Source organism: Microcaecilia unicolor, chromosome 6 (genome assembly GCF_901765095.1).
Source record: "Microcaecilia unicolor chromosome 6, aMicUni1.1, whole genome shotgun sequence".
In the NCBI taxonomy this organism is placed as follows: Eukaryota; Metazoa; Chordata; class Amphibia; order Gymnophiona; family Siphonopidae; genus Microcaecilia; species Microcaecilia unicolor.
Window position 1 is genome coordinate 156,388,700 of NC_044036.1, and position 27,499 is coordinate 156,416,198.

The window sequence follows — 27,499 nt, forward strand, 5'->3', positions numbered from 1 at the left end:
GAGACAAATAATAAGGCCACACTAGTCTCTCTCGTTGATGTTTGAAAGCTTGGTTTTCAATTAAAAGAACTCACATAGAGCACCGGGTGCATGGCTCCCTCCAGGTATACAGAGACGCTTTCTTCCAACATGGCAGCAGGGGGATAAACTTCCTCAGAGCATTTTAAGGGATCCAGAGAGCAGTTGGGTGCACGGTACCAAAAACAAGGCCTACAGTCTTTACAATAATTGCACTTGCTTCCTGAGTGCATATTTCACTATATTCTAGTGTTATATTCTGCTTACATGATACAAATGCTGCTTTAAAGATTCTTAAATGACAGCACAAAAGAAGAGGCTCTCTCTTCTTACCCACAGATAGTGACGGTGCAAGAGGGAAGTCATCTGTAGGGATGGAATCTGGAGGCCTGCCGTATGTCAATTCATACAGCAAATGACCAAAACAGTGCACGTCCACACTCTCTAAAGTCTGAAAAACACAAACAACAACAATTACTGCAGCTCAAATGTTTTCTTCCTCAAGTCAGAAGAGATTTACTGTAGACTATACACCAAAACAGGAAGGTCCAGATAAGAGAGGATGCCACAGTCCAGCTATTTTGACCTTCAAAATGCATTAGAATACATCCCACTTCAGAAAGCACAGAATGAACCTACTAAAGAGGTTTAGCTTATGCATATTCAAGATATAATTCATAAAGGGGTTGAATGGATAACTTTAAGAAACTTTGGTGCAACTGGCTTAAATGAGTCAAACTGATTCTGTTTGTTTAAATGGAAACTGAGTTGGAAGGACCTTTGCATGAGATGTGGAAGATATATCACTTGATGCATGCATCTGTGGGTAAGATGACACTTGTGTTTTGAATGTTTGGTTATTTCTTTATTTTGTATATATCGTAATGTATATTTAGAATTTTTCCTGTAACTACAGTGTTCTCATTAGTTGAGTGGGGCCTTGACTTTCAGGAAACACTAACCAAAAAGTCAAAATTGGCAAGGAATGGCGCCTTAGTTGTTTCCACATCCTTTCCCTGGATCTGCCAAGCGAGTCTACATTTATGTTCACTTACATTAATTTTCCTGAACTGTGAAAAATATGATCTATAGAAGGCTGGAAGACCCAGTAAAGAATTCTCAAGATCTAGCAGTTTGCACATCTCTCCCTCCAGCATCACATTGGACGCATGCAGATGTCCATAAGGAAATCCTCGCTCATGCAAGAATTTTAACACCTGAAAAAAAATATTACATCTATTAAACACACATATTTATATGACAGTAATTGGATTAGTATTCTAATAATTATATTGGACAGAGTTAGATTCTTATGACACCCTTTTTTAAAGCAAAAAATAAGTGCACATCACCCCTTGTTCAGATGGTGTGAAAACGTTCTGCATCAAGGCAAAGTTTCCAACTGTCTGTCTAATATTCCCACTAAAGAAATGTGTCCATTAATATGGACAGGTTTGAAGTAAGAACATATGGTTATGTTCCATTTGAAAGCCCTGAGGGTATAGAGAAGCTTCCAGAAGGCTCAGGTCTCCTTTTAGTCAGACAGCACAGGAACAGCTGCACACCTAAAGGCAAGCGCATGTGAGCTCTCTCCCTCTTTCAAGGCATCAGGAAGGAAAAATCAGGGCAGCAGCTCTCCAAGCCGATAACATTTCTTAGTGCCCTAAGATTAAGAACGAAATAGGCTTGAGAGGGATGCTAACTATTGCTTAGATATTTGCAGGGAAGGAAAGAATCCTATCCTTGGAGCAGGAAGGTTCCTTAGTCAGGACAATTAGACTGACTTGTCCAATTTCTGTAACAAGGTGCCAGCGAGGTTCTTCACACTCGTGCCAAAATAATATTCAAGGGAAAGAGAAAGGAACATTCTGAAACAGCTGCAAGTACACAGGATTTTCCGGTATCTAGAGTAGAGTTTCCCAATCTGTGGGTTGGACCCTAAATGGGGTCACAAAACCCGTGTTTGGGGTCACAACCTGGATGGGATCTCTACAGGTGCATCATTAATCTGCACCTCCAGCTTGGGGAGCTCACACAGTTTATTTGGCCATAAAAGGATAGATAAGCACTGATCTAGAGGGTCCTAAAAAGTATATCCAAAAGCCTACCAAGGAGAGCATACCACAGTGAAGCAAGAAGATCCTGTCTGTATAAACAGCTGCATGTACAAAGGAAGATATTGTCATTCATCTAGCAAATGCTGTCTGTCAAATTATTCCCATGAAAGGTTTTGTTACAGTAAGATACATTTTGTTGGAACATTATTTGGCGTGTGAAAACTGTTTTTTTTTTCCAAGTTTGTATCAGTGCACCCCAAGGGTCTAAAAGTGACATTCTCCCCTGCTTGGAAATGAACCCCACCCAGTACCCAGCCTCAGAGTGATGACACAGGAAGGGACTTGCAGTAAAAAAAAAAAAAAACCTCAGAACCTATCAGAGGTTTTCTGCTACCAACCACAAAACTTTACTAATCTGGCAAGTGTTTCTTTCTGTCTGAGCCTTTCTTTGAATAATGCATTCTTTTCCCATTATTTTTTAGTTTTTGTAAACCACTATTTCATGTTTACTCTAATAAATCATTTTCAGCAAATTTTTAATTAGTTGATTTATTTAATACACCGCTAAATATCAAAGTACCTTACAACAAAATAACCATAAAAATTATAAAAATAAGAACAATTACAAATAGAAAAAAAAGACAATAAAATTACAAAATATCAATCATAATAAAATCATAAACAGACCTTTTTGTGACAGTTTCTCCTTCTGGTCCCTAGCACCCTGGTCAGTTTGTCACAATCTTGTCACCTACCACAGACTGTGAATTAGATTTAGGTGGACAAAATAGGATCAGAGTCTCCATTCACCATCATATTCTATTACTCCTGCAGGAATTCTGCGCAAAATAATTCAAAATTCTGCGCACAAAACTTGCAAAGAATCCCCCTTTTTTATATAGCCCCTCCTCCAGCCACCCTCTTACTTTCCTGCGAGTAGGAGCAGCTACACCGGGAGAACCTCTTCGGGGCAAAAAGAACCCCACTCTTTCCTGTCCTGCTGCCACTGCTCTCTCGCTGGGTGCCATGCTTTTTCCAAATGGCCACCGAGACATCACGCACTACTCTCATGAGATTACCGCTTGAAGTCTCAGTGGCCATTTTGAAAAAGCACGGCAGCAAGACTAAGAGCGGCAGTGGGGCAGGAAAGAGTGGGGTTCTTTCCTGCCCCCGAAGTCACCACTTAGACCACCAGGGTATGCTGTGTTCAGGTAGGTGATAGTAGTGGGGGGGGGGGGGGGGTCAGAGATGCATGTGGGCAGGAGAGAGCAAAGAAAACGGGCAGTAGCAGATGTGGGGGGTGGGGGTGGAGTCAAGCAGCAGCAGCATCGAGCGGGGGGAGAGCGCAGATTCTGCAAAGGAATATTGAATTCTATGAGACTGGGAAATTCTGCGCTCCACAGTCACACAGAATTCTGGCAGGAGTATTCTATGTCTACAGTTTTATGTCCTTCATTAAAATTCTTTGGAAGAGACTCTGCCAACCAACTAACTGGAAACCTCATTTTCTAGTGCTAGTCTTCTATAAGCAACATCACAAGTATGTAAGTTCATATAGCGAATGCTACATACCTGTAGAAGGTATTCTCCGAGGACAGCAGGCTGATTGTTCTCACTGATGGGTGACGTCCACGGCAGCCCCTCCAATCGGAACACTTTACTAGCAAAGGCCTTTGCTAGTCCTCGAGCTCATGCGCACCGCGCATGCGCGGCCGTCTTCCCGCCCGAACCGGCTCGTGTTCGTCAGTCCCATAAGTAGCAAAACAAAGCAAGGGAAGACACAACTCCAAAGGGGAGGCGGGCGGGTTTGTGAGAACAATCAGCCTGCTGTCCTCGGAGAATACCTTCTACAGGTATGTAGCATTCGCTTTCTCCGAGGACAAGCAGGCTGCTTGTTCTCACTGATGGGGTATCCTTAGCCCCCAGGCTCACTCAAAACAACAACCATGGTCAATTGGGCCTCGCAACGGCGAGGACATAACTGAGATTGACCTAAAAAAATTTACCAACTAACTGAGAGTGCAGCCTGGAACAGAACAAACAGGGCCCTCGGGGGGTGGAGTTGGATCCTAAAGCCCAAACAGGTTCTGAAGAACTGACTGCCCGAACCGACTGTCGCATCGGGTATCCTGCTGCAGGCAGTAATGAGATGTGAATGTGTGGACAGATGACCACGTCGCAGCTTTGCAAATTTCTTCAATAGAGGCTGACTTCAAGTGGGCTACCGACGCTGCCATGGCTCTAACATTATGAGCCGTGACATGACCCTCAAGAGCCAGCCCAGCCTGGGCGTAAGTGAAGGAAATGCAATCTGCTAGCCAATTGGATATGGTGCGTTTCCCCACAGCCACTCCCCTCCTATTGGGATCAAAAGAAACAAACAATTGGGCGGACTGTTTGTTGGGCTGTGTCCGCTCCAGGTAGAAGGCCAATGCTCTCTTGCAGTCCAATGTGTGCAGCTGACGTTCAGCAGGGCAGGAATGAGGACGGGGAAAGAATGTTGGCAAGACAATTGACTGGTTCAGATGGAACTCTGACACAACCTTTGGCAAGAACTTAGGGTGAGTGCGGAGGACTACTCTGTTATGATGAAATTTGGTGTAAGGGGCCTGGGCTACCAGGGCCTGAAGCTCACTGACTCTACGAGCTGAAGTAACTGCCACCAAGAAAATGACCTTCCAGGTCAAGTACTTCAGATGGCAGGAATTCAGTGGCTCAAAAGGAGGTTTCATCAGCTGGGTGAGAACGACATTGAGATCCCATGACACTGTAGGAGGCTTGACAGGGGGCTTTGACAAAAGCAAACCTCTCATGAAGCGAACAACTAAAGGCTGTCCTGAGATCGGCTTACCTTCCACACGGTAATGGTATGCACTGATTGCGCTAAGGTGAACCCTTACAGAGTTGGTCTTGAGACCAGACTCAGACAAGTGCAGAAGGTATTCAAGCAGGGTCTGTGTAGGACAAGAGCGAGGATCTAGGGCCTTGCTGTCACACCAGACGGCAAACCTCCTCCATAGAAAGAAGTAACTCCTCTTAGTGGAATCTTTCCTGGAAGCAAGCAAGATGCGGGAGACACCCTCTGACAGACCCAAAGAGGCAAAGTCTACACTCTCAACATCCAGGCCGTGAGAGCCAGAGACTGGAGGTTGGGATGCAGAAGCGCCCCTTCGTCCTGCGTGATGAGGGTCGGAAAACACTCCAATCTCCACGGTTCTTCGGAGGACAACTCCAGAAGAAGAGGGAACCAGATCTGACGCGGCCAAAAAGGAGCAATCAGAATCATGGTGCCTCGGTCTTGCTTGAGTTTCAACAAAGTCTTCCCCACCAGAGGTATGGGAGGATAAGCATACAGCAGACCCTCCCCCCAGTCCAGGAGGAAGGCATCCGATGCCAGTCTGCCGTGGGCCTGAAGCCTGGAACAGAACTGAGGGACTTTGTGGTTGGCTCAAGATGCGAAGAGATCTACCAAGGGGGTGCCCCACACCTGGAAGATCTGTCGCACTACACGGGAATTGAGCGACCACTCGTGAGGTTGCATAATCCTGCTCAACCTGTCGGCCAGACTGTTGTTTACGCCTGCCAGATATGTGGCTTGAAGCACCATGCCGTGACGGCGAGCCCAGAGCCACATGCTGACGGCTTCCTGACACAGGGGGCGAGATCCGGTGCCCCCCTGCTTGTTGACGTAGTACATGGCAACCTGGTTGTCTGTCTGAATTTGGATAATTTGGTGGGACAGCCGATCTCTGAAAGCCTTCAGAGTGTTCCAGATTGCTCGCAACTCCAGAAGATTGATCTGCAGATCGCGTTCCTGGAGGGACCAGCTTCCTTGGGTGTGAAGCCCATCGACATGAGCTCCCCATCCCAGGAGAGACGCATCCGTGGTCAGCACTTTTTGTGGCTGAGGAATTTGGAAAGGACGTCCCAGAGTCAAATTGGACCAAATCGTCCACCAATACAGGGATTTGAGAAAACTCGTGGACAGGTGGATCACGTCTTCTAGATCCTCAGCAGCCTGAAACCACTGGGAAGCTAGGGTCCATTGAGCAGATCTCATGTGAAGGCGGGCCATGGGAGTCACATGGACTGTGGAGGCCATGTGGCCCAGCAATCTCAACATCTGCCGAGCTGTGATCTGCTGTGACGCTCGCACCCGTGAGACGAGGGACAACAAGTTGTTGGCTCTCGCCTCTGGGAGATAGGCGCGAGCCGTCCGAGAATCCAGCAGAGCTCCTATGAATTCGAGTTTCTGCACTGGGAGAAGATGGGACTTTGGATAATTTATCACAAACCCCAGTAGCTCCAGGAGGCGAATAGTCATCTGCATGGACTGCAGGGCTCCTGCCTCGGATGTGTTCTTCACCAGCCAATCGTCGAGATATGGGAACACGTGCACCCCCAGCCTGCGAAGTGCCGCTGCTACTACAGCCAAGCACTTTGTGAACACCCTGGGCACAGAGGCGAGCCCAAAGGGTAGCACACAGTACTGGAAGTGACGTGTGCCCAGCTGAAATCGCAGATACTGCCTGTGAGCTGGCAGTATCGGGATGTGTGTGTAGGCTTCCTTTAAGTCCAGAGAGCATAGCCAATCGTTTTCCTGAATCATGGGAAGAAGGGTGCCCAGGGAAAGCATCCTGAACTTTTCTTTGACCAGATATTTGTTCAGGGCCCTTAGGTCTAGGATGGGACGCATCCCCCCTGTTTTCTTTTCCACAAGGAAGTACCTAGAATAGAATCCCAGCCCTTCTTGCCCGGATGGCACGGGCTCGACCGCATTGGCGCTGAGAAGGGCGGAGAGTTCCTCTGCAAGTACCTGCTTGTGCTGGAAGCTGTAAGACTGAGCTCCCGGTGGACAATTTGGAGGTTTTGAGGCCAAATTGAGGGTGTATCCTTGCCGGACTATTTGGAGAACCCACTGATCGGAGGTTATGAGAGGCCACCTTTGGTGAAAAGCTTTCAACCTCCCTCCGACTGGCAGGTCGCCCGGCACTGACACTTGGATGTCGGCTATGCTCTGCTGGAGCCAGTCAAAAGCTCGTCCCTTGCTTTTGCTGGGGAGCTGAGGGGCCTTGCTGAGGCGCACGCTGCTGACGAGAGCGAGCGCGCTGGGGCTTAGCCTGGGCCGCAGGCTGTCGAGAAGGAGGATTGTACCTACGCTTGCCAGAAGAGTAGGGAACAGTCTTCCTTCCCCCGAAAAATCTTCTACCTGTAGAGGTAGATGCTGAAGGCTGCCGGCGGGAGAACTTGTCGAATGCGGTGTCCCGCTGGTGGAGCTGCTCTACCACCTGTTCGACTTTCTCTTCAAAAATATTATCCGCACGGCAAGGCGAGTCCGCAATCCGCTGCTGGATTCTATTCTCCAGGTCGGAGGCACGCAGCCATGAGAGTCTGCGCATCACCACACCTTGAGCAGCGGCACTGGATGCAACATCAAAGGTGTCATACACCCCTCTGGCCAGGAATTTTCTGCACGCCTTCAGCTGCCTGACCACCTCCTGAAAAGGCTTGGCTTGCTCAGGGGGGAGCGCATCCACCAAGCCCGCCAACTGCCGCACATTGTTCCGCATGTGTATGCTCGTGTAGAGCTGGTAGGACTGAATTTTGGCCACGAGCATAGAAGAATGGTAGGCCTTCCTCCCAAAGGAGTCTAAGGTTCTAGAGTCCTTGCCCGGGGGCGCCGAAGCATGCTCCCTAGAACTCTTAGCCTTCTTTAGGGCCAAATCCACAACTCCAGAGTCATGAGGCAACTGAGTGCGCATCAGCTCTGGGTCCCCATGGATCCGGTACTGGGACTCGATCTTCTTGGGAATGTGGGGATTAGTTAGAGGCTTGGTCCAGTTCGCCAGCAATGTCTTTTTTAGGACATGGTGCATGGGTACAGTGGACGCTTCCTTAGGTGGAGAAGGATAGTCCAGGAGCTCAAACATTTCAGCCCTGGGCTCGTCCTCCACAACCACCGGGAAGGGGATGGCCGTAGACATCTCCCGGACAAAGGAAGCAAAAGACAGACTCTCGGGAGGAGAAAGCTGTCTCTCAGGAGAGGGAGTGGGATCGGAAGGAAGACCTTCAGACTCCTCGTCAGAGAAATATCTGGGGTCTTCTTCCTCTTCCCACGAGGCCTCACCCTCGGTGTCAGACACAAGTTCACGGACCTGTGTCTGCAACCTCGCCCGACTCGACTCCGTGGAGCCACGTCCACGATGGGGGCGTCGAGAGGTAGACTCCCTCGCCCGCATCGGCGAAGCTCCCTCCGCCGACGTAGTCGGGGAGCCTTCCTGGGAGGCGACGGCAGCCGGTACCGCACGCGGCACCGACGCCGGAGACCTCACCTCGGGCGATGGACCAGCCAGCGCCACGCTCGACGGTACCGGTGGCGCAAGCACCGCCGGTACCGGAGGGGTAGGGCGCAACAGCTCTCCCAGAATCTCTGGGAGAACGGCCCGAAGGCTCTCGTTCAGAGCGGCTGCAGAGAAAGGCATGGATGTCGATGCAGGCGTCGACGTCAGAACCTGTTCCGGGCGTGGAGGCTGTTCCGGGCTGTCCAGAGCAGAGCGCATCGACACCTCTTGGACAGAGGGTGAGCGGTCCTCTCGGTGTCGATGCCTACTGGGTGCCGACTCCCTCGGCGACCCAGAGCTCTCGGTGCCGACACGGGAAGGAGACCGATGACGATGCTTCTTCGACTTCTTGGAACGAAGCATGTCACCGGAGCTTCCCGGCACTGACGAGGAGGACGTAGAATCCAACCGTCGCTTCCTCGGGGCCGAGGCCGAAGGAGGTCGGTCTCGGGGGGGCTGTACCGCAGGAGCCCTCAGGGTAGGGGGAGACCCACCCGAAGGCTCACCGCCACCAGCAGGGGAATGGACAGCCCTCACCTGCACTCCAGACGAAGCACCACCGTCCGACGACATCAGCCGACGAGGTCCCGGTACCACCGACGTCGATGCAGCTGTCCGATGTCTCAGCGCCGATGCAGAGGGCTGATGCCTCGATGCACTGGCGGCCGAGGATGAAGGTCTGGACGCTGAAGACGTCGATGTACTCGATACCCCCGGTGCCGATGCCGACGAAGAGCCCGAAAACAAAACGTTCCACTGGGCCAATCTCGCTACCTGAGTCCGCTTTTGCAAAAGGGAACACAGATTACAGGCCTGCTGGCGGTGCCCAGCCCCCAAGCACTGAAGACACGACGCGTGCCTGTCAGTGAGCGAGATGACCCGGGTGCACTGGGTGCACTTCTTGAAGCCGCTGGGAGACTTCGATGTCATGGGCGGAAAAATCACGCCGGCGAGATCAAAAGTCGAAATGGCGGAAAAGGCACCCGAAAAACAAGGGGAAGAAAACTTCGACCCGAGGCCTAAAAGCGGCCTACCCCGACGACGCAAGAAAACTTACCGGGGCGAAAAAGCTGGAAATAGCGGGGGGAAAAAGACTGAAGAGTCTCTTTCCACACACAGAATGGTTTTTTTTTTTTTGAAAACAACACGAAGAACGCGCGAGGTCGACTTTGTGGGGCACGACACGGCGAAAACACGACCGTACCGAGCGCGGACAAAAGAAGACTGACGAACACGAGCCGGTTCGGGCGGGAAGACGGCCGCGCATGCGCGGTGCGCATGAGCGCGCGAGGACTAGCAAAGGCCTTTGCTAGTAAAGTGTTCCGATTGGAGGGGCTGCCGTGGACGTCACCCATCAGTGAGAACAAGCAGCCTGCTTGTCCTCGGAGAATAAAAATTATTTTAAAAAACTTTTACTGCTAAAGTATTCCGAGAAAACTCTACCTCTAGTATCTGTCTTCCAAATGTTTTGATTTGCTGGAGTTCAAGTCCTTGGGGTTTCTTAGGGCTGCAATATTTCTTGAGGAATGGATCTTTTGGTTTTGCCTGAACAGGAAAGACAAAAGTGATTACAACTGATATGATTTCCCAGAACAGTGACAAGAAGATGCTTGTTTTATCAGTAACTAAGACCCAGGAACACTGAGAAATCAGACTAAGCTTTGTCCTACCAGCCTAGGCAAGAAGGCATAATAGCTGATTCAACAGGAACAATGAGGGAAAATCAATGGATGAGGGGGTCTAATGCTCACTTGAAAGTTTTAGAGCACACTTTCTTTCTTAAGGGGTGGAATGGTTATCAGAGGGCAATAAATTCTAGAAACGATTCTGAATACCAGGGGCTCCTGAAGTTACAGCTTACACTTTGCAACCACATGTTTTACGTTTTACCATCAAAACTCTTTGAAAATCTGTCTCATCCACCTCCTCTATCAGCAACATATTTGCAGCTATCATCAATGGTACAAAAGGATAGAATAGGGGAATTGAGCAGATGTCACAAGGTTTACTTTCTTATCTCCCTATTTCTTAAACTTGAACTAGTTTTTTTTCTTACTTAGAATAAAAACAGTGTGATAAATAAGGTGATACTTTTTTTTTTACTGACCTAAATACTTTTATTGTTTAATCTAGCTTTCAGAAGCCAAAGCCTCCTTTTTCAGGTAAGGACAGTATGAGCAAATATGACAATGTTACAATATATAAAAGTGACACATAAAAACATTCCAAGAACAGTCTCAAGGGGAAAGGGATAAGTTAGAAACAAGGAGAATCCTAAAAAGAAAAAAAAACATTAAAATGATACTTCCCCTATTTTTTCTGTTACTCCGTTGCTGGGAATTTGTGTTAGTCTATTTCCTGTTGCACAAGAATCCCTGACAGAGTTAATGAGCCCAGGTCAAAGACCTACAGGATATGCCATCAGTTCCACCCCCATATAGTACAACTGAATACTTAGCTTTAGACAATGGACACACTGCTGACACGGCCACTATGCACGATGTTGAACAACTTAAACGGACCGCTCATGTCGGCATTGTGTCTGTTGTCTAAAGCTAAAGCTACGTATTCAATTGCACTTTATGAAGATAAAAGAGTAAAGTTATAAGTAAAATTGAAAAACACAACCAATGATGATGTGGTGGTGTCCACAAGCAGTATTTAACTGATCACGTGAAGTACACCAATACTGATGGTCCAAAAATTTATACATATATAAATATTGGAATTATTGACTTATATCACGATATGAGTCATGTTTGATTGGAAACCAGTTCTATGAATTACATTAAGAATTGAAGATTATTATTCTGCTGGAAACCTCTGTGTTGATGTGTGAGTGTTAATCTCTACAACTGAGGTCTTAGCCCTTTAAAGTTGATTTATCACTTTCACCCCTGTAGCCTATGTACTAAAGGTTTTCTCCCATTTTGTATCTGGTGAGGGAGTCTTAAAAATAATAATTTTTTCTATTTCTTACAGAAAAAGATTAAACACTGCCAGACCTTGAGGTCGATATTCAAAATGATTTAACCAGCCAGAAAACGGCTCCTGGCCTGTTAATTCGCCTATTCTGGGCTAACCATTCATTCATTTTCAGCGTCACTTAACCAGTTAGTGCTTAAAAGGAAAACCAGCTACGTGGAGGGCGTTAAGGGGACGGAATTAGCACTTAACCAGTCAAGATCACCATATAAGTCAGTTCCATCTTTATGTGGTGCTAAATATTGAATTTAACTGATTACGCTGTAGCTGGAAATTAAATGCCAAAGACCGGACATGGCCCAACATCAAATTTCTGGGTATAATGCTGGCAACGGTCAGCAAAACATTGAGGGGTCCTTTTACTAAGCCGTGGTAAAAAGTGGCCTGCAGTACTGTAGGCACGGGTATTGGGTGCGCGCCAAGCCAGATTTTACCGCGCCTGCAAAAAAAAAAAAGGATTTTGTTTTTTTTATGGGACGGGAAAAGGGCCTGCGGTAAAACTGAAACCAGATCGCGCTTAAAACCGGCCTGAACCCTTAACGCCTCCCACGCGTGTAGGGCTCATGAACTACACGCGCGGTGACTGGTCAGCGCACACCAAGTGCCGATTACCACCAGACACGACATGTGTGGGAGGAAATAAATAAATAATTCATCCAGGCAGAATGGGCACGCGCTAAATCTGAAATTACCATCAGTGGGGTGCGGTAGTCTGGCGGTAGTCTCGTTTTGGTGCATGCTGCATGTGCATAGCCCCTAACGTGACTTTGTAAAAGGGCCTCCGAGTGCTGCTGGCTGAACTCTGATCCCTCTATATTTAGAAAAAACAAACAGGAATTTTTTTTTTTTCATTTCAGAAGGGTACAGCATGGGTGTTTTCTTTGCCTTCTTCATTAGAAACATCACACTCCATCCTTCAGTTTTATTCAGTAATTCATTATATGTAGGGCTTGTGTTCTTTAGTTCCTCCCTCCCTAACCCTGATTTCTCAGTTTCAATTTAAGATACACAGAATCTGGGCCAACCTGATGGCTTGGATGGCCAGTAGGGTGCACTGCCATAAGGAAGGTTCCTGGGTCAATCCCTGAATTGACTCTTAGCTTCCTGAGCCTTCGGGGGATGAAGATGTTGTGAAGGCAGTGTTCAGAACTCCCACAAGGATTCAAGGCCCTTGCTTAAGGATGACTATATTCCAGGACCAAGACTGCAAGCAGGACTTAAATTCAGCCTTTTCATGGAATGAATCAGTCCCTGCAGAATCACTTATAAAAGACCAGCAGCCAGGTGCAAGGTAGTGTCCTTCCCCCCCTCCCCCCCCAATCTTCAGTTCCCCTCACTTACTTTTTCCCCATGCTGGCTCAGAGATCGGAGGACAGCAGCACTGCGGCACCTCAGGCTGCGTGGTCCTCCTCCTCCTCCTCCTCTGCTGCTGGAACCGAAGTGTGACATATGAATTTCATGATTTAAAGCACAACCATGTCAGCACGGGGGAAGAAAGGAGAAAGTAACTGAGCCAGGGAATGTGAACGGTGGAGAGTATGAGGGGTGAAAGTGACTGAGGGGCAGTGAGGGGATAGGAAAAAGAGCAAGGTGTGAACGAGGGGTTTGGAAGGGCTTTTTGGGAAGATAAGAAAGGATTAGTTCCTCACTCCTCTTTCCTTCCCCCTCCTGATTCTAGATTGACCCTATTTCTTCTCCCATCAATCCCCCTTCCCTTTGTTGGGATCCTCCCACTATCCTGCTCCTCCTTAAGATATCATCCATCTTCTTTCAAGGTATTTTCCCTTCCCATCCTCCAGATCACCCACTCTTCCTTAGCACAGACCACTAGGATCCCTTACCCTTTTCCAAAAAAACAAAACAAAGCCAAGAAATGACAGAAAATTATTTTTATTTTTAAAAAGGAAATTTAAATTAACATTATTTAATATTTAGATCTATTTAAATGTAAGCAAAGATGGCCCAAACTGCAGTGCAAGTTTGAAAAATCTGTCACAGAAATTGTAACCTCTTGATACTGAATCCTGAACGGAGAAATTAGGACTTACTAATCATTTCCTTTCCACTAGTCTTTCCCACTATTCCAGAACTTGTGGGCTAGTGGTGTCCACCAACCAGCAGGTGGAGGCAGAGAACTGAAAACTGAGCCGAGACATATGTCTCTTGATACCCAGTCTAACTCCTCAGTATTTATGTAGACAAACAGTAAAGAGAACCTGGACGTAGTCCCAGATCCTGGGCCTGCCTTGACTGAGAAGACAAATCTCTTGAACCAGCTTTGACCTCCTGCACTCACCCATCCCTTACTCACCAGCTCGCACCTTTTGCTCTCATCGCCTTGTCCTTCCTGTCCCCAAGACTATCCACTACAAATCTACTAGGCTCAGTGCTTTCTTCTATCACTACATGTATGTATGGAACAATCTCCCACTTCCCCTTTGTAGTGAATCTTCCTTTAAAACCTTAAAGGCCAACCTGCAGGCCTGGCTTTTTAGGCAGGCTTTTGGAGGGTCAAACTGATTAGATGGCATGAGATTCATCAGCTACAGACCTTGCTTTACCATTCTCTTTGTTTGTCTGTCTAAACTGTATAGTGTGAATGTTGACCTTTTCATTTTTAATTGGAGTTCCTTTCCTGTTTCAAATTTTTTGCCTGTACACCAGTCTGTACTGCTTTATCAGTTAGAGCGGTCTAGCAAATTGAAATAAACTACAAGCTATAAACTAGATCCTCTCCCATGCTGTGTCGAATAGAATGCCCAGATACTCCAGCATCTGTGATGGAGTTAGTCTGCTCTTCTCAAAATTGATCACCCAACCCAATGACTGCAGAAGATGGACAACTTTGTCCAGAGCACCAGCAAGGAATCTACGGTGGCCTGAACTTTGACTGCTTTGGTTCCCTTTTGACGAGGAGACTGCAAGAAGAGAGCAGCGACTAGGCGGGAGAACTCCAACTTGTAACCTTCTATAAGAATATCCAGAATCCACTGGTCTGATGTGATTTTGGCCCACTCCTCCCGAAACTCCTGAAGACGTCATTCCACCAGAGGAAGAGAACTGTGGACAAGCCTCACATCACTGTGAAGCTTGGGAGGCATTGGGTGCTCTAGCTGACTTACAGGACTTCCTGTCTACACAAAAGGAAGACTGGCGTGCCTGAAAGCAGGACTTCTAACAGTACTGCTAACGACTAGGCTGGTACCATCTGCTATCTCGAAATTGAGAACGAGAGCCCCCCAAAGACAGACGACCAGAGGCTTTTGGCAACCGCTGTGGCTTAGTTTCCCCCAGTTCTTTCACCATGTTACTGATATCTTCTCCAAATAACCACTTGCCCCGAACGGGAAGTTTAACTAGACATCACTGACGCTACAGCCACTGCCTAATGCCACTACCAGAGTTGCCGACACGCCGTGACAGCCAAAGACATACTGCAGGCCGCAACCCATAACATGTTATAAATAGCATCCATCAAGTAGGCCAACCCCACTTTCAGTTAGGCCTTACGGCACACATCTTGTGTTGCAGACTGCTAATGCCACTTCAGGCATGTTCTTGTCATGAACAAGCTGCACACTATCTCTTGAAGGCCCAGAGGCCACCTCAAAGGCTTGTTTCAGCAAGCCTTCTAGCTTCCTATCCTGTAGGTATTTTAGGGCAGTGCCCCTTTCCAGTGGCAAGGTGGTCTTATTAGTCACCGCTGTAACCAAAGAGACTCCCCAGAAAGCTGCAATTTAAATTTCTCCTCCAGAAATAAGGGGTACAGGCAAGCCATGGTTCTTCCCACTCTCAGCCCTGCATCCAGTGAGACCTTTCTGCTGTATCAGATCCTCTGAATGTGTAGATGCATCGGGAAGGTTTTAGAAGGGCCTCAAAGCCCCCCCACCACCACCACCACCAACGATCAACAAAGATGGAACTCCTGACACCAAAGCAGAAGGCTTCTCAATAGAAAGCACCACCAGTGCCTCAGAAATGAGAGTACTGAGCTCCTCTTTATGAAACCTCAGCACTTTTGGGTCAACCACCTCCTCAGGCGGGAGCTCTTCCTCCTCTAACAGCTCCTTCAATGATGGCTCCTCTGAATAGACCAAGGCCACATCAGATAAGGATGGAGAAGCAGAGATAGCCTCATCTGCTCACTCCTGGAGGTCTAAATGAGATTTCTTAGAAGCCGGAGGGGCAGCGGGGCAAAAAACTGAAACACCTTGCAACAACTCTGTCTGTCCCTGCTTCAGTAAATAGGCCTGGTGTAAGAGTAATATAAACTCCAGAGAAAACAAAGATCCTGATGCAGCTGAATGCTCTGTCAGGCCCTGAAGTTATAAAATGGCAGCTGTGCTCCGCGCATGATCACAAAGAAGCCGGTAGGCCCCGACCAAATAGTGCCTGTTCCCACGCTCTCCTGCATCAAACTGCACACCAGCCCTACTGGAGAGCCCGAAGACCCTGGCATATTCGGATGGTGTGCCAAATCCGAAGATGTGCTGCTGCTGACCACTTCCTCCGCATCAGCAGGATTCCCGGTTTGCACACACTGCAATGCCCCGATGACAGCCGGCGAGTCCCACAGTGGGAACACCGCTTAACAGTGTTCGTGGAAGTCACCTTTCACCCTAACTGCTACAAGTGTAGTACAATGTGTCCCAAGCGGTGAGTCAGGATCCCTCCTGTGCACCAACTAGAATTTGTAGCCCTCCAAGTGGTTCTGAGTCAAACTTTAGTTGGACTTACCACTGCCAGCTGCTCCCCACAAGCACACAGTCTCAAAAAGTCTTACCACAGATGAGAAAGGCTCAGGACTGATACTGTTCCACACTCTCCAGCAAACCTCTTTCCTTTTTTTTTGTTAAGGTTGTTGTAAATTTGCAGAGCACCAGTCACAGGGATCTGAAGACCTCCAGATATGACTCTGAGACTCAAGTCACTTACCAAGCTCAAGAGGGGACCAGTTGACCAACTTGACCAGGAGCAAATCACTCAGAACCAGAAAAGTGTATCCATCCACCTGCTGGAGATAGAAAATACAGAGGAGCTGGACTGGATGTCTCAGCTCAGTTTTCAGTTCTCTACCTCCACCTGCTAGTTGATGGACACAACTATCCTACAGGTTCTAGAATAGTGAGAAGCTACATAATGGAAAATCTGTTGCAGGAACCGAAGGGCTGTGATTACAGGGCCCTTGGCCAAGAACCATCACTATATCGACCAGATTGGGGGGAGGAGGCATATAGACTGGAGGAAAAAAAACCCAGTTGCAAATTAGGGCTGGTGGCATTAGATTTCAGACCTGGTAGTATAAAGATGTGTTGGAAGAAACTGCTGACAAATGACATCTAGAAAAAAGCTCTTGGGAACTTTTCATGAGAAGCAGCCTCCAAAGGGTTAAAATCCTTCTTACGACTGGGAACTCAATATAACCAGCAGGCAAAAGCTGCTCTGAACGCTTGCAAGGACCTTCTCAGATCTTCTCATCAATACAACAGTACAAACCAATTATGCAGTACAGAATTCTGGCAGCTGTACGACCAGACAGTTAAGCTACTGAAGGATAAATGGATTCTTGTGATGCTTCTGACTGGATCAACATACTAATTATCCAGAGATGATGCTATATATGAACGATTAGAAGACACACAGGTCCCTTCTTCAGCTCTGTTTAAATATCAGATGCTGAGGAAGGCATGCCTGTTTCTTATGTGCAATATCATCTCTGGATAAACCATATGATCATACTTTATTGTACCAATGCTTGCAAAGAATCCACTTAACTCACAGTAACAGGACCTGCCCTGTCAGTAGACAGGAGTCTACTTGGGGTGGCAGAATTTGGGAAGCAGCAACATGGCTCCAGTGCATGCGAAAGCCTTCCCCCTGCTGGCCCCACTGCCTCCCCTACATGCTCCTGTGCTAGCCCAGAGCTTAAAGTAGAGTAAGCACTGAATGGGTTATGTAAGCACATGCCCATGTTCAAATGCCACCTTGTCCTACTCCTGTCCAATGCAGACTTCCTGTAATAAGGGGGTGGAACACAGCAGCACTACAGTGCAGGCCTGTACTTACAGGGCCTCCACTGCGCTCAATCTTCTTTAAGTTCAGGGCTGGTGGCTGGTAGGGGAGGTGGTAATGGGATGTTGGCAGCAGCCCGAAGTAGAAAGGGAAATGAGGGGGGGATGATGAACGTGAGGCGAGGGTACAGAAGGGGAGATGAGATGCTGGCCACCTCAGGTGCACGGGGCAGAGGTAGAGAAGTGAAGGGGAGATGCAAGCTACTAGGGGCAGAGGTAGAGAGGGGAAGGGGAGATGCTGGCTACAAGGGGCATAGGGAGTGGAAGGGGAGATGCTAACGGGGTTGGGAAAGGGGTGAAAGGGCCTTGAGCAATCCGAGAGGTTGAAGGTTCACATAGGGTATCTGACACTCTTGGGCCAGCTCTGCACATTAAACTAACAGATTACGGTAGATAAGACTCATTCATTCTGCCCAGTTATAGTGCAACCAAAATTCTGTACTATAGAATTGTTTTATACAATTTGTTAAGACATTGTGGATGAAACAATGTGACAGATCCTCTGATCCCTACAGTTCTACTTTATAATACGAGTCTCATATAAGTTCTGCATGACTAATAACCAGAAATCATATAGTACATACAGTGAGACATGGCAGAAGCATCAACAACACAATCCTCTTTCAAACATCAAACACACAGTACCTTGTAAAGAAGGTCCCGTAGTGTTCCTTTTTCATTGAATGTTCTAATGACTAGCGCCGACGATTCACTGGCTGTAGCAAAAGTTATATGGTAAATGTAGGGGTGCTGAAAGAAGGGAGTGAAACTTTATTTTCCTCAAAATGAAAGTAAATCAATACAAGAGATGGATATTTAAACAGCTATTAAGCAGAAAGAATAACCATTTACTTTCAATCTATTATCTACAGGTGAATTTTCAGCTAACCTAACCAGATAGGTGTTCCACTGAATATTTTGAGGCTGCTTTTAACTCCTAACTCTACTACTACTAATCATTTCTACAGCGCCACTAGATATACGCAGCGCTGTACACATTATATGCAGGTACTTTCTCTGTTACTAGGCTCACAATCTAAGTTTTGGTACCTGAGGCAACAGAGGGTTAAGTGACTTGCCCAGAGTCACAAGGAGCTACAGTGAGAATTGACCCCAGTTCCCAGCTGCCGTGCACTAATGCCGACAAAGCCCACTGTGTACATCTAGTGGTGCTATAGAAATGATAAGTAGTAGTAGTAGTAAAATTCACCTAAATACATTTTTTCAACAAAATTCAACTGGCTAAATTTAGCACTAAAATTCAATACTAGCAAAACAAAACCCTGACCTCATCCTTTGAGTGCAATAAATAAAATGTAATACCATCAGAGTTCAAAATTCCATGCAAGAATTCCAAATCTAGCCAAAAATGTTCTTATTTCCAATTGTTTTTATTACAATTTTTTTTAGATTAAATACCCTTGTATCAAAACATTAAAATATATTCTTCCATCTTCAATGAGGGGATCTTTTACAAAGGCAAGCTTGCGTTTTTAGTGTGCGGTAAATGCTAAGAGACGCCCGTAGGAATATATGGACATCTCTAGTGTTTAGTGCACACTAAAAACACTAGCACGCCTTTGTAAAAGGGGCCCTCTATTTCTTACAAAAATTTATGGAAAAACGTTTTGTCTTCTTTTGTCATTCTTTATGAGACTAAATATACAAAAGGAAGTTGCACCTCATTTATTTGGTTTAAAACCCAACAGGAACCTGTTTCACTCCACACCATGGGCTTCCTTGGGAGCTTAACATTCAATAATCAAATAGATGTAACCAAATCAAAAGTGTGCCAACTTCCTTTAAATGTTAGTGTTCCACTTCAGTGGAGCTTGAACAGCACTTCACCAAGCTTCCTCCTTGTCTGTAAATTCCTTTATTCCTTATTTGTCCTGTTTGTCTGTCCTGATTAGATTGTAAGCTCTGCCAAGCAGGGACTGTCTCTTAGTATACAGCGCTGCATATGTCTAGTGGTGCTACAGAAATGATAAGTAGTAGTAGTAAAATTCAGCTAAATACATTCTTTCAACAAAATTCAACTGGCTAAATTTAGCACTCTTAGCTGGTTAGCACCGAAATTCAGTATTGACTGGCAAAAAAAAAACTTGACCTCATCCTACCATTCATCCCAGTACTCTCTGTAGTAAACGTAGCTCCCTTCATTCCTCCCTCCCACTCCATCATGAGTGGAATAAATAAAACTCTGCTCCCTCCATCCCTGATAAACATCCCCAATCCCAGCTGGGAGAATGCCACAGACTTGCATCCTCCCAGTTAGGATCAGAAAGGGGAGACTTGATGTTTTAATGCATTTTGAGGGATCAGGCAGTTGAGCACTTTTTTATGTTGGGAGGAAGGAGGGATGTTATCAAGGAGGCTTGATAATAGAAGATGGCATGAGCCTACCTGGCCCATTATGTAGGCTGAAGCCAGTGGGTGGCGCTTATCGCCCTATCAATTTCATTGTTTTCAGTGTACCAAGATGGTGGCAGCTGCATTTGAAAGAATTAAAATCTCCTTGGGTGCAGACCGGCTTCAGTCTTGTGACATTATGCCATCTCCTGTTATCAAACCTCCTGGGATGTTGTACAGAGTGTATGGTGACAGAGAGAGTGGTTGAGATTGGCTAGGTTTTTGTTTTTTTAATTCTTTGGGTGCCAGGGAGGAAAGGGGTGGAAAATCAGGGTCTAGCTCAGGTTTATTGTTGTTGCTGTTTTGTCAAATATCACAGAGGAAAGTCTCCCAGCCCCTGCTGGACAGGCTCAGGCCTGCTAATGTGGTACTTAAGCTGAAAATCAGCATTTAGAAGTATTCTATAAGGAGCTGCCAAATTTAGATGGCAAGAACATGTGTAAATGCCGGTACTCTAGTCATTTCAGCACGTGTGAACATATATTCTGTATGTAATACCAATTGTATCTTCTAGTCCGAAATAATGATCTATCATGTTATCCACATAATCTACTATGTCATCCATGTTCACTATGCAATATCAATTGTACCTTTTTACTCTGGAATGGCAAATGCCATGAAGGAACAATGTAAGCCACATTGAGTCTGCAAATAGGTGGGAAAATGTGGGATACAAATGCAGCAAATAAATAAATATGTGCATATGTGAGCAGTGTCCAGCTAAGCTGTATTCTTTTAGTATGCACCTAGATGCAATGGTGCATACTTGCATTCACATGGGCAGGGTGCATACATTATAAAATCTTACAATTTAAGCATGGTCGTTTGCAATCTAGGCATAACCATTTACATCTGCTCTACTACTACTACTACTTGACATTTCTAAAGCACTACTAGGGTTACGCAGCGCTGTACAATTTAACATAGAAGGACAGTCCCTGCTCAAAGGAGCTTACAATCTAAAGGACAAATGTATAGTCAGTCAAGTAGGGGCAGTCTAGATTTCCTGAAAGGTATAAAGGTTAGGTGCCAAAAGCAACATTGAAGAGGTGGGCTTTGAGCAAGGATTTGAAGATGGGTAGGGAGGGGGCTTGGCGTAAGGGCTCAGGAAGTTGATTCCAAGCATAGGGTGAGGCGAGGCAGAATGAATGGAGCCTGGAGTTGGCGGTGGTGGAGAAGGGTACCGAGAGGAGGGATTTGTCCTGTGAGCGGAGGTTACGGGCGGGAACGTAAGGGGAAATAAGGGTAGAGAGGTAATGAGGGGCTGCAGACTGAGTGCATTTGTAGGTAAGAAGGAGAAGCTTGAACTGTATGCGGTATCTGATTGGAAGCCAGTGAAGTGACCTGAGAAGAGGGGTGATATGAGTATATCGGTTCAGGCGGAATATAAGAGGTGCAGCAGAGTTCTGAACAGATTGAAGGGGGGGATAGATGGCTAAGTGGGAGGCCAGTAAGGAGTAGGTTGCAGTAGTCAAGGCGAGAGGTAATGAGAGCGTGGACGAGAGTACGGGTGGTGTGCTCAGAGAGGAAAGGGCGAATTTTGCTGATGTTGAAGAGAAAGAAGCGACAGGACTTGGCTATCTGCTGGATATGCGCAGAGAAGGAGAGGGAGGAGTCGAAGATGACTCTGAGGTTGCGGGCAGATGAAACGGGGAGGATGAGGGTGCCATCAACTGAGATAGAGAGTGGAGGAAGAGGAGAAGTAGGTTTTGGTGGAAAGACGATAACCCTTGGTCTTGGACATGTTCAGTTTCAGGTGGCGGTTGGACATCCATGCAGCAATGTCGGATAAGCAGGCTGATACCTTGGCCTGGGTCTCCGCGGTGATGTCTGGTGTGGAGAGATATAGCTGGGTGTCATCTGCATAAAGATGATACTGGAAACCATGAGATGAGATCAGTGAGCCCAGGGAAGAGGTGTAGATTGAAAAAAGAAGGGGTCCAAGGACAGATCCCTGGGGAACTCCAACAGAGAGCGGGATGGGGGTGGAGGAAGATCCATGAGAGTGTACTCTGAAGGTGCGGTGGGAGAGATAGGAGGAGAACCAGGAGAGGACAGAACCCTGGAACCCAAATGAGGACAGTGTTGCAAGAAGTAAATCATGATTGACAGTATCAAAAGCAGCGGATAGATCAAGGAGGATGAGGATGGAGTAGTGGCCTCTGGATTTGGCAAGGAACAGGTCATTACAGACTTTAGAGAGTGCCGTTTCTGTCGAGTGTAGAGGGCGAAAACCGGATTGAAGCGGATCGAGGATGGCATGAGAGGAGAGAAAATCAAGGCAGCGGCTGTGAACAGCACGCTCAAGTATTTTGGAGAGGAAGGGTAGGAGGGAGATGGGGCGGTAGTTGGAGGGACTGGTAGGGTCAAGTGATATTTTTTTGAGGAGAGGTGTGACTACGGCGTGCTTGAAGGTGTCAGGGACAGCTGCAGTGGAGAGAGAGAGGTTGAGGCTATGACAGATGGAGGGGGTGACAGTATGAGAGATGGTGTTAAGTAAGTTGGTGGGGATGGGATCAGAGGAACAAGTGGTGCATTTCGAGGAGGAAAGAAGGCGGGCGGTTTCCTCCTCGGTGATATCAGGAAAGGAGGAGAAAGAGGCCTGGGTTGGTTGGTTGAGGGAGAGGGTTGAAGGGTGAAGAGGAGGAGGTGCCTTGGTAGTGAACTCAAGGTTGATCTTTTGCACCTTATTGCGGAAGTAGTCAGCCAGTGATTGAGGTGAGAGTGAGGGGGTGGGTGGGAGCGGAGGGCACTTTGAGGAGGGAGTTAAGGGTGGCGAAGAGACGACGAGGGTTGGCGCTGAGAGAATTGGTCAATTGTTTGGCAAGGAATAGGGAGGACTGGAAGGAGGATAGCATGAATTTGTAATGAAGGAAATCTGAATGGGTACGAGATTTCCTCCACAGGCGTTCAGCAGATCGGGCGCAGGAGCGAAGGTAACGGATGCAAGGGGTCAGCCAGGGCTGAGGATCAGTACGTCTTGTGGGACGGGAGATGGATGGTGCAAGGATGTCCAGAGCAGAGGAGAGAGTGGCATTGTAAGCGGAGACAGCCTTGTCGACAGACTCGGAGGACATGATGGAAGGGAGGAGATTAGAGATAATGGAGGATAAGGTGGGAGGGTCGACAGCCTGGAGATTCCTGGAAGTAGTGGTTAGTGTTGGGCGGGACTGCAGGGGAGGGTGATGCAGTGTGAAGGTGATCAGGTGATGGTCAGAGGGAGGAAGAGCTGAGGCGCAGAAATTGGAGGGTGAGCAGGTAGAGGAGAGGACGAGGTCAAGACAATGGCCGTCTCGGTGAGTAGGGGTGGTGGAGCATAGCTGGAGGTTGAAGGAGGATGCTAGAGTGAGGAACTGAGAAGCGTGAGGGTCGGATTGGTCATCAACGTGTATGTTAAAGTCTCCAAGAATGAGGGATGGGGATGAGGGCTCAAGAAAAACGGAGAGCCATGCATTGAAGTCGGTAAGGAAGGAAGATAGGGACTTATCAGGGGGGCAGTAAATGACTGCAACTCTGAGTGGCAGCGGGTAGAATAGACGGATGGCGTGAACTTCAAAGGATGAGAAGCAGTGAGACTGCGGTAGGAGGAGAGGTTGAAAACTGCAGGAGGGCGAAAGTAGTAACCCGACGCCGCCACCGCAGCCAACTGGGCGGGGAGAATGGGAGAAGAGATAGCCTCCATGGCGTAGGGCCGCGACTGAGGCAGAGTCATCAGGGGTGAGCCAGGTTTCAGTTAGGGCGAGGAGTTGGAGAGAATGGGAGATGAAGAGGTCATGGGTAAAGCAGAGTTTGTTGCAGACAGATCGGGCATTCCATAGGGCGCACGAGAAGGGGAGGGAAGAGGGGAGAGGAGGGGAATGGAAATGAGGTTGGAGACATTCCGGAGTGGTCTGCATAGATAGGATGAGGATTGGTGTGGGGGACCTGGATTGGGATTGATGTCCCCAGCGGATAGTAGGAGAAAGAGTAAGAGAATACGAAGAAGGGTAGGGGAGGTAGGGTGACGAAGGCGGGATGTGCATAGGAGGAATGGAGATGGGTCAACAGCAGGAAGGAAATGTTGAAGGTTGAGGGCTAAGGAGAAGGAAGGGGAAAGGAGAGAAGGTGAGGTGATGAGGGTAAGGGGAGGGTAAAGTGTAGCAGCAGTGCAAAGTGTTTTTGGGTTAAGAAGTAGGTTAGGAAGGGACAGCATCAGGAAGAGAGTGTGTATTCTTTTAGTATGCACCTAGATGCAATGGTGCATACTTGCATGTTTTTGGCCACTTACACTAGTATTTCTGTGAAGAAAATGAGGTGTCTGTTTTTCTTTATAAAGTAGCTCAAATAGTTGCTTTCCTAGTGCAGAGGTTCTCAACCCAGACCTCGGGACACACCAAGCCAGTCTGGTTTTTAAGATATCCACAATGAATATGCATTAGATAAATTTGCATACACTGCCTCCACTGTATGCAAATCTATCTGATGCATATTCATTGTGGGTAGCTTGAAAACCTGACTGGCCTGGTGTGGCCCGAGGACTGGGTTGAGAACCCCTGTCCTAGTGACTAAATACAGGCATCCCCTTATAGAATGACCCTCTTAAGGATCAACACCTCTCCTCAGAGCCACTTATTTTTAGCCAGTTATATTTATGCAGCTTGAACAATTAGCTAGTTAAAAGTTGGCCAATCAGAGGGCATCCGTTTAAAATGGACAACAATTAACCATCTAAAACTCCCAAAGTTAGCCAGTTACACTTTTTGAAAATCCACCTGCATTGGCATTAGATTAGATCATGGAACACTAAATTAAAGTGAGGTGCTGAATACAATGACTGCCTGCTTGAACTGTTTTGGCAACCAAGTTAACAGAACAGTAAATGTTCTGTAACAAAACTGCACACTATTCTATAAAGCATGGTACCTAACTTAATTTGCGTGATTCTGCAAAGGGGGTGCGGTCAGTGGGGGGGGGGGTTGTCGGTGGCATTCTGCAGATTTGCAAGCAGATTTAAAGAATTCACCTTAAGCGTGCCTAAGTTAGGTGCTGGCACTTACACCTGGTTTTAGCAGGTGTAAAGTCTGGCGCCTAAAGTTTCAGCTCATAAATTGGCGCTAGGCATGATTCTATAAAGTGTGCAAAACCTTTATAAAATCCTGCTTGTGTCGATATTTTTGGGTACCGATTTTTGAGCACCATTTACAGAATTCCCTCCTTGATGTAATAGAGCTTTTCCATGCATGACTTCTATCAATCACATTATTTCCCTCATCTATCAGAGTCCAAAGTAATGCATGTTGCAGAGCATGGAAAGTGCTGGTTTGTAGGGGTTGCACCACTTCCTGGCAAAGGATGCCACACACATTACTCAAGCTGTACTTCCTGCTGCCCACGACCAAGTTATCAGTCAACAGAGACAGACTATCTGTACCTCTAACAGACACATTTGCATACTACTGAGCTGGTATACATGCAGATCTCTCATGCATACAAATTACACACACCTTGAAAACATAACCGATAGCCCTCGAGACCCACAGTTGCCACTCTGTTCTAATGACACAGCAGATGGGCGGAGAGAAGACAGCATCTGTATGACTATAAAAATTAATGCAGCCAGAAGAATTCAGAGCCATAATGATGTATTTGAATGTCTAGGGCAGGCAAGACTATTTGGATCCTCTTGACCTCCAACCCTGACCACAGCTCCTTGCCCTTCCCCTGATCCCCCAGTTTTCTATTCTTCTTTCTTTCAACCAGTTTGGGTGGTAGGAGGAGAGTGGTATTAACAGCCAATGCCTGTACTTCAGCATTTTGGCCTCTAAGTGGATGCTCCTTTTTCCCACCCCTAGTTACGATACTGGAATTCATCATCTAGCCAACCACTTTCTCTTTCACTATTTCCTATCATATTTTAAATTTGGGATGGAAACTGTACATAAGAGATGCCAACATGAGTCTATAATTCTTGCAGATGCAAACCTTTACCGGAAGGGGGTGGGGGCAAGAATAGCCATACTGGGTCAGACCAATGGTCCTTCTAGCCCAGTACCTGGCAGAAACCAAAATAGTAGCAACATTGCATGCTACCAATCCCAGAGCAAGCAGTGGCTTCCCATGCCTCAATAGCAGACTACAGACTTTTCCACACCTTTTTTAAAACCCAGATACGCTAACTGCTGTTACTACATCCTCTGGCAAAGAGTTCCAGAGCTTAACTATTCTTTGAGTGAAAAAATATTTCTTCCTATTTGTTTTAAGAGCATTTCCATGTAACTGAGTGTCCTCTAGGTCTTTGTACTTTTGAAAGATTAAAAAAAGAAATCGTTCATTTCTACTCATTCTGCACCACTCAGGATTTTGTAGACCTCAATCATATTTCCCCTAGCCATCTCTTTTCCAAGCTGAACAGCCCTAACCCTTTAGGCCTTCCTCATATGAGAAGAGTTCCAGCCTCTTTATCATTCTGGTTGCTCTTCTTTGAGCCTTTTCTAATTCTGCTACATCTTTTTTGAGATAAAGCGACCAAAAGTGAATGCGATAGTCAAGGTGAGGTCACACCATGGAGCGATTCAGAAGGCATTACAGTATTCTTGGTCTTATTTACCATCCCTTTCCTAATAATTCCTAGCACCCTGTTTGCTTTTTTTTGTCCACCACCGCACACTGGGTAGAAGATTTCAGCGTACTGTCATCTTCCTCTTGGGTGCTGACCCCCAAGGTTGACCCTAGCATCAGGTAACTATGATTTGGATTATTCTTCCCAAATGTGCATCACTTTGCATTTATCCACTTTAAATTTCATCTGCCATCTGGATGCCTAGCCTTCCAATTTCCTAAGGTCTTCCTAAAATGTTTCATAGTCCCTAGGTGTTTTAACAACCTTGAATAATTTTGTGTCATCTGCAAATTTAATCATCTCCCTCATCAGTCTGATTTCCAGATCATTTATAAATATGTTAAATAGCACCGGTCCCAGTAGATCCCTGCGGAACTCCACTATTCACCCTCCTCCATGGAGAGGTATGGCCATTTAACCCTACTCTCTGTTTTCTGTCCAATAGCCAATTCCTAATCAACAGAACATTGCCTCCTATCCTATGATAATTTTCTCAGGAGTCTCTCATGAGGAACTCTGTTAAAAGCTTTCTGAAAATCCAGATATACTACATCAATCGGCTCACCTTTATCCACATGTTTATTCAGCCTTCAAGAAATGAAACAAGACTTCCCTTGGCTGAAACAATGCCGACTCTGTTCCACTAAACCATTTTATTTATGTGTTCTACAATTTTATCTTTATAATAGTTTCCACTATTTTATCCAGCACTGACATCAGGCTTGACAAGTCTATAATTTCCCGGACCACCCATGGAACCCTTTAAAAAATATCCGCGTCACATTGACCACCCTCCAATCTTCAGGTACTACAGAACACTTTAACACGGGTTACACTTACTAACAGCAAGATCATCAATTTCATTTTGAGTTCTTTCAGTACCCTTGATGCATGCCATCAGTCCAGTGATTACTACTCTTTAATTTGTCAATTTGGCTCAGTACGATCATCCAGGTTCACCGAAACTTCTTTCAGTTTTCTCCACATCACCCACTTGAAACACCAGTTTCTGGAACA

The 27,499-nt window shown here is 46.7% G+C and overlaps 1 protein-coding gene across 1 annotated transcript in view; it reads right to left on the reverse strand.

The window, feature by feature from the left end:
• The window catches only part of PXK (PX domain containing serine/threonine kinase like), a 94,116-nt gene that overhangs the window by 28,848 nt on the left and 37,769 nt on the right, over positions 1 to 27,499 (reverse strand). The window contains 4 exon segments of the mRNA XM_030205361.1: positions 352 to 469; positions 1,074 to 1,235; positions 9,860 to 9,961; positions 18,118 to 18,222. Of these exon segments, the coding sequence (XP_030061221.1) occupies positions 352 to 469; positions 1,074 to 1,235; positions 9,860 to 9,961; positions 18,118 to 18,222 (487 nt within the window).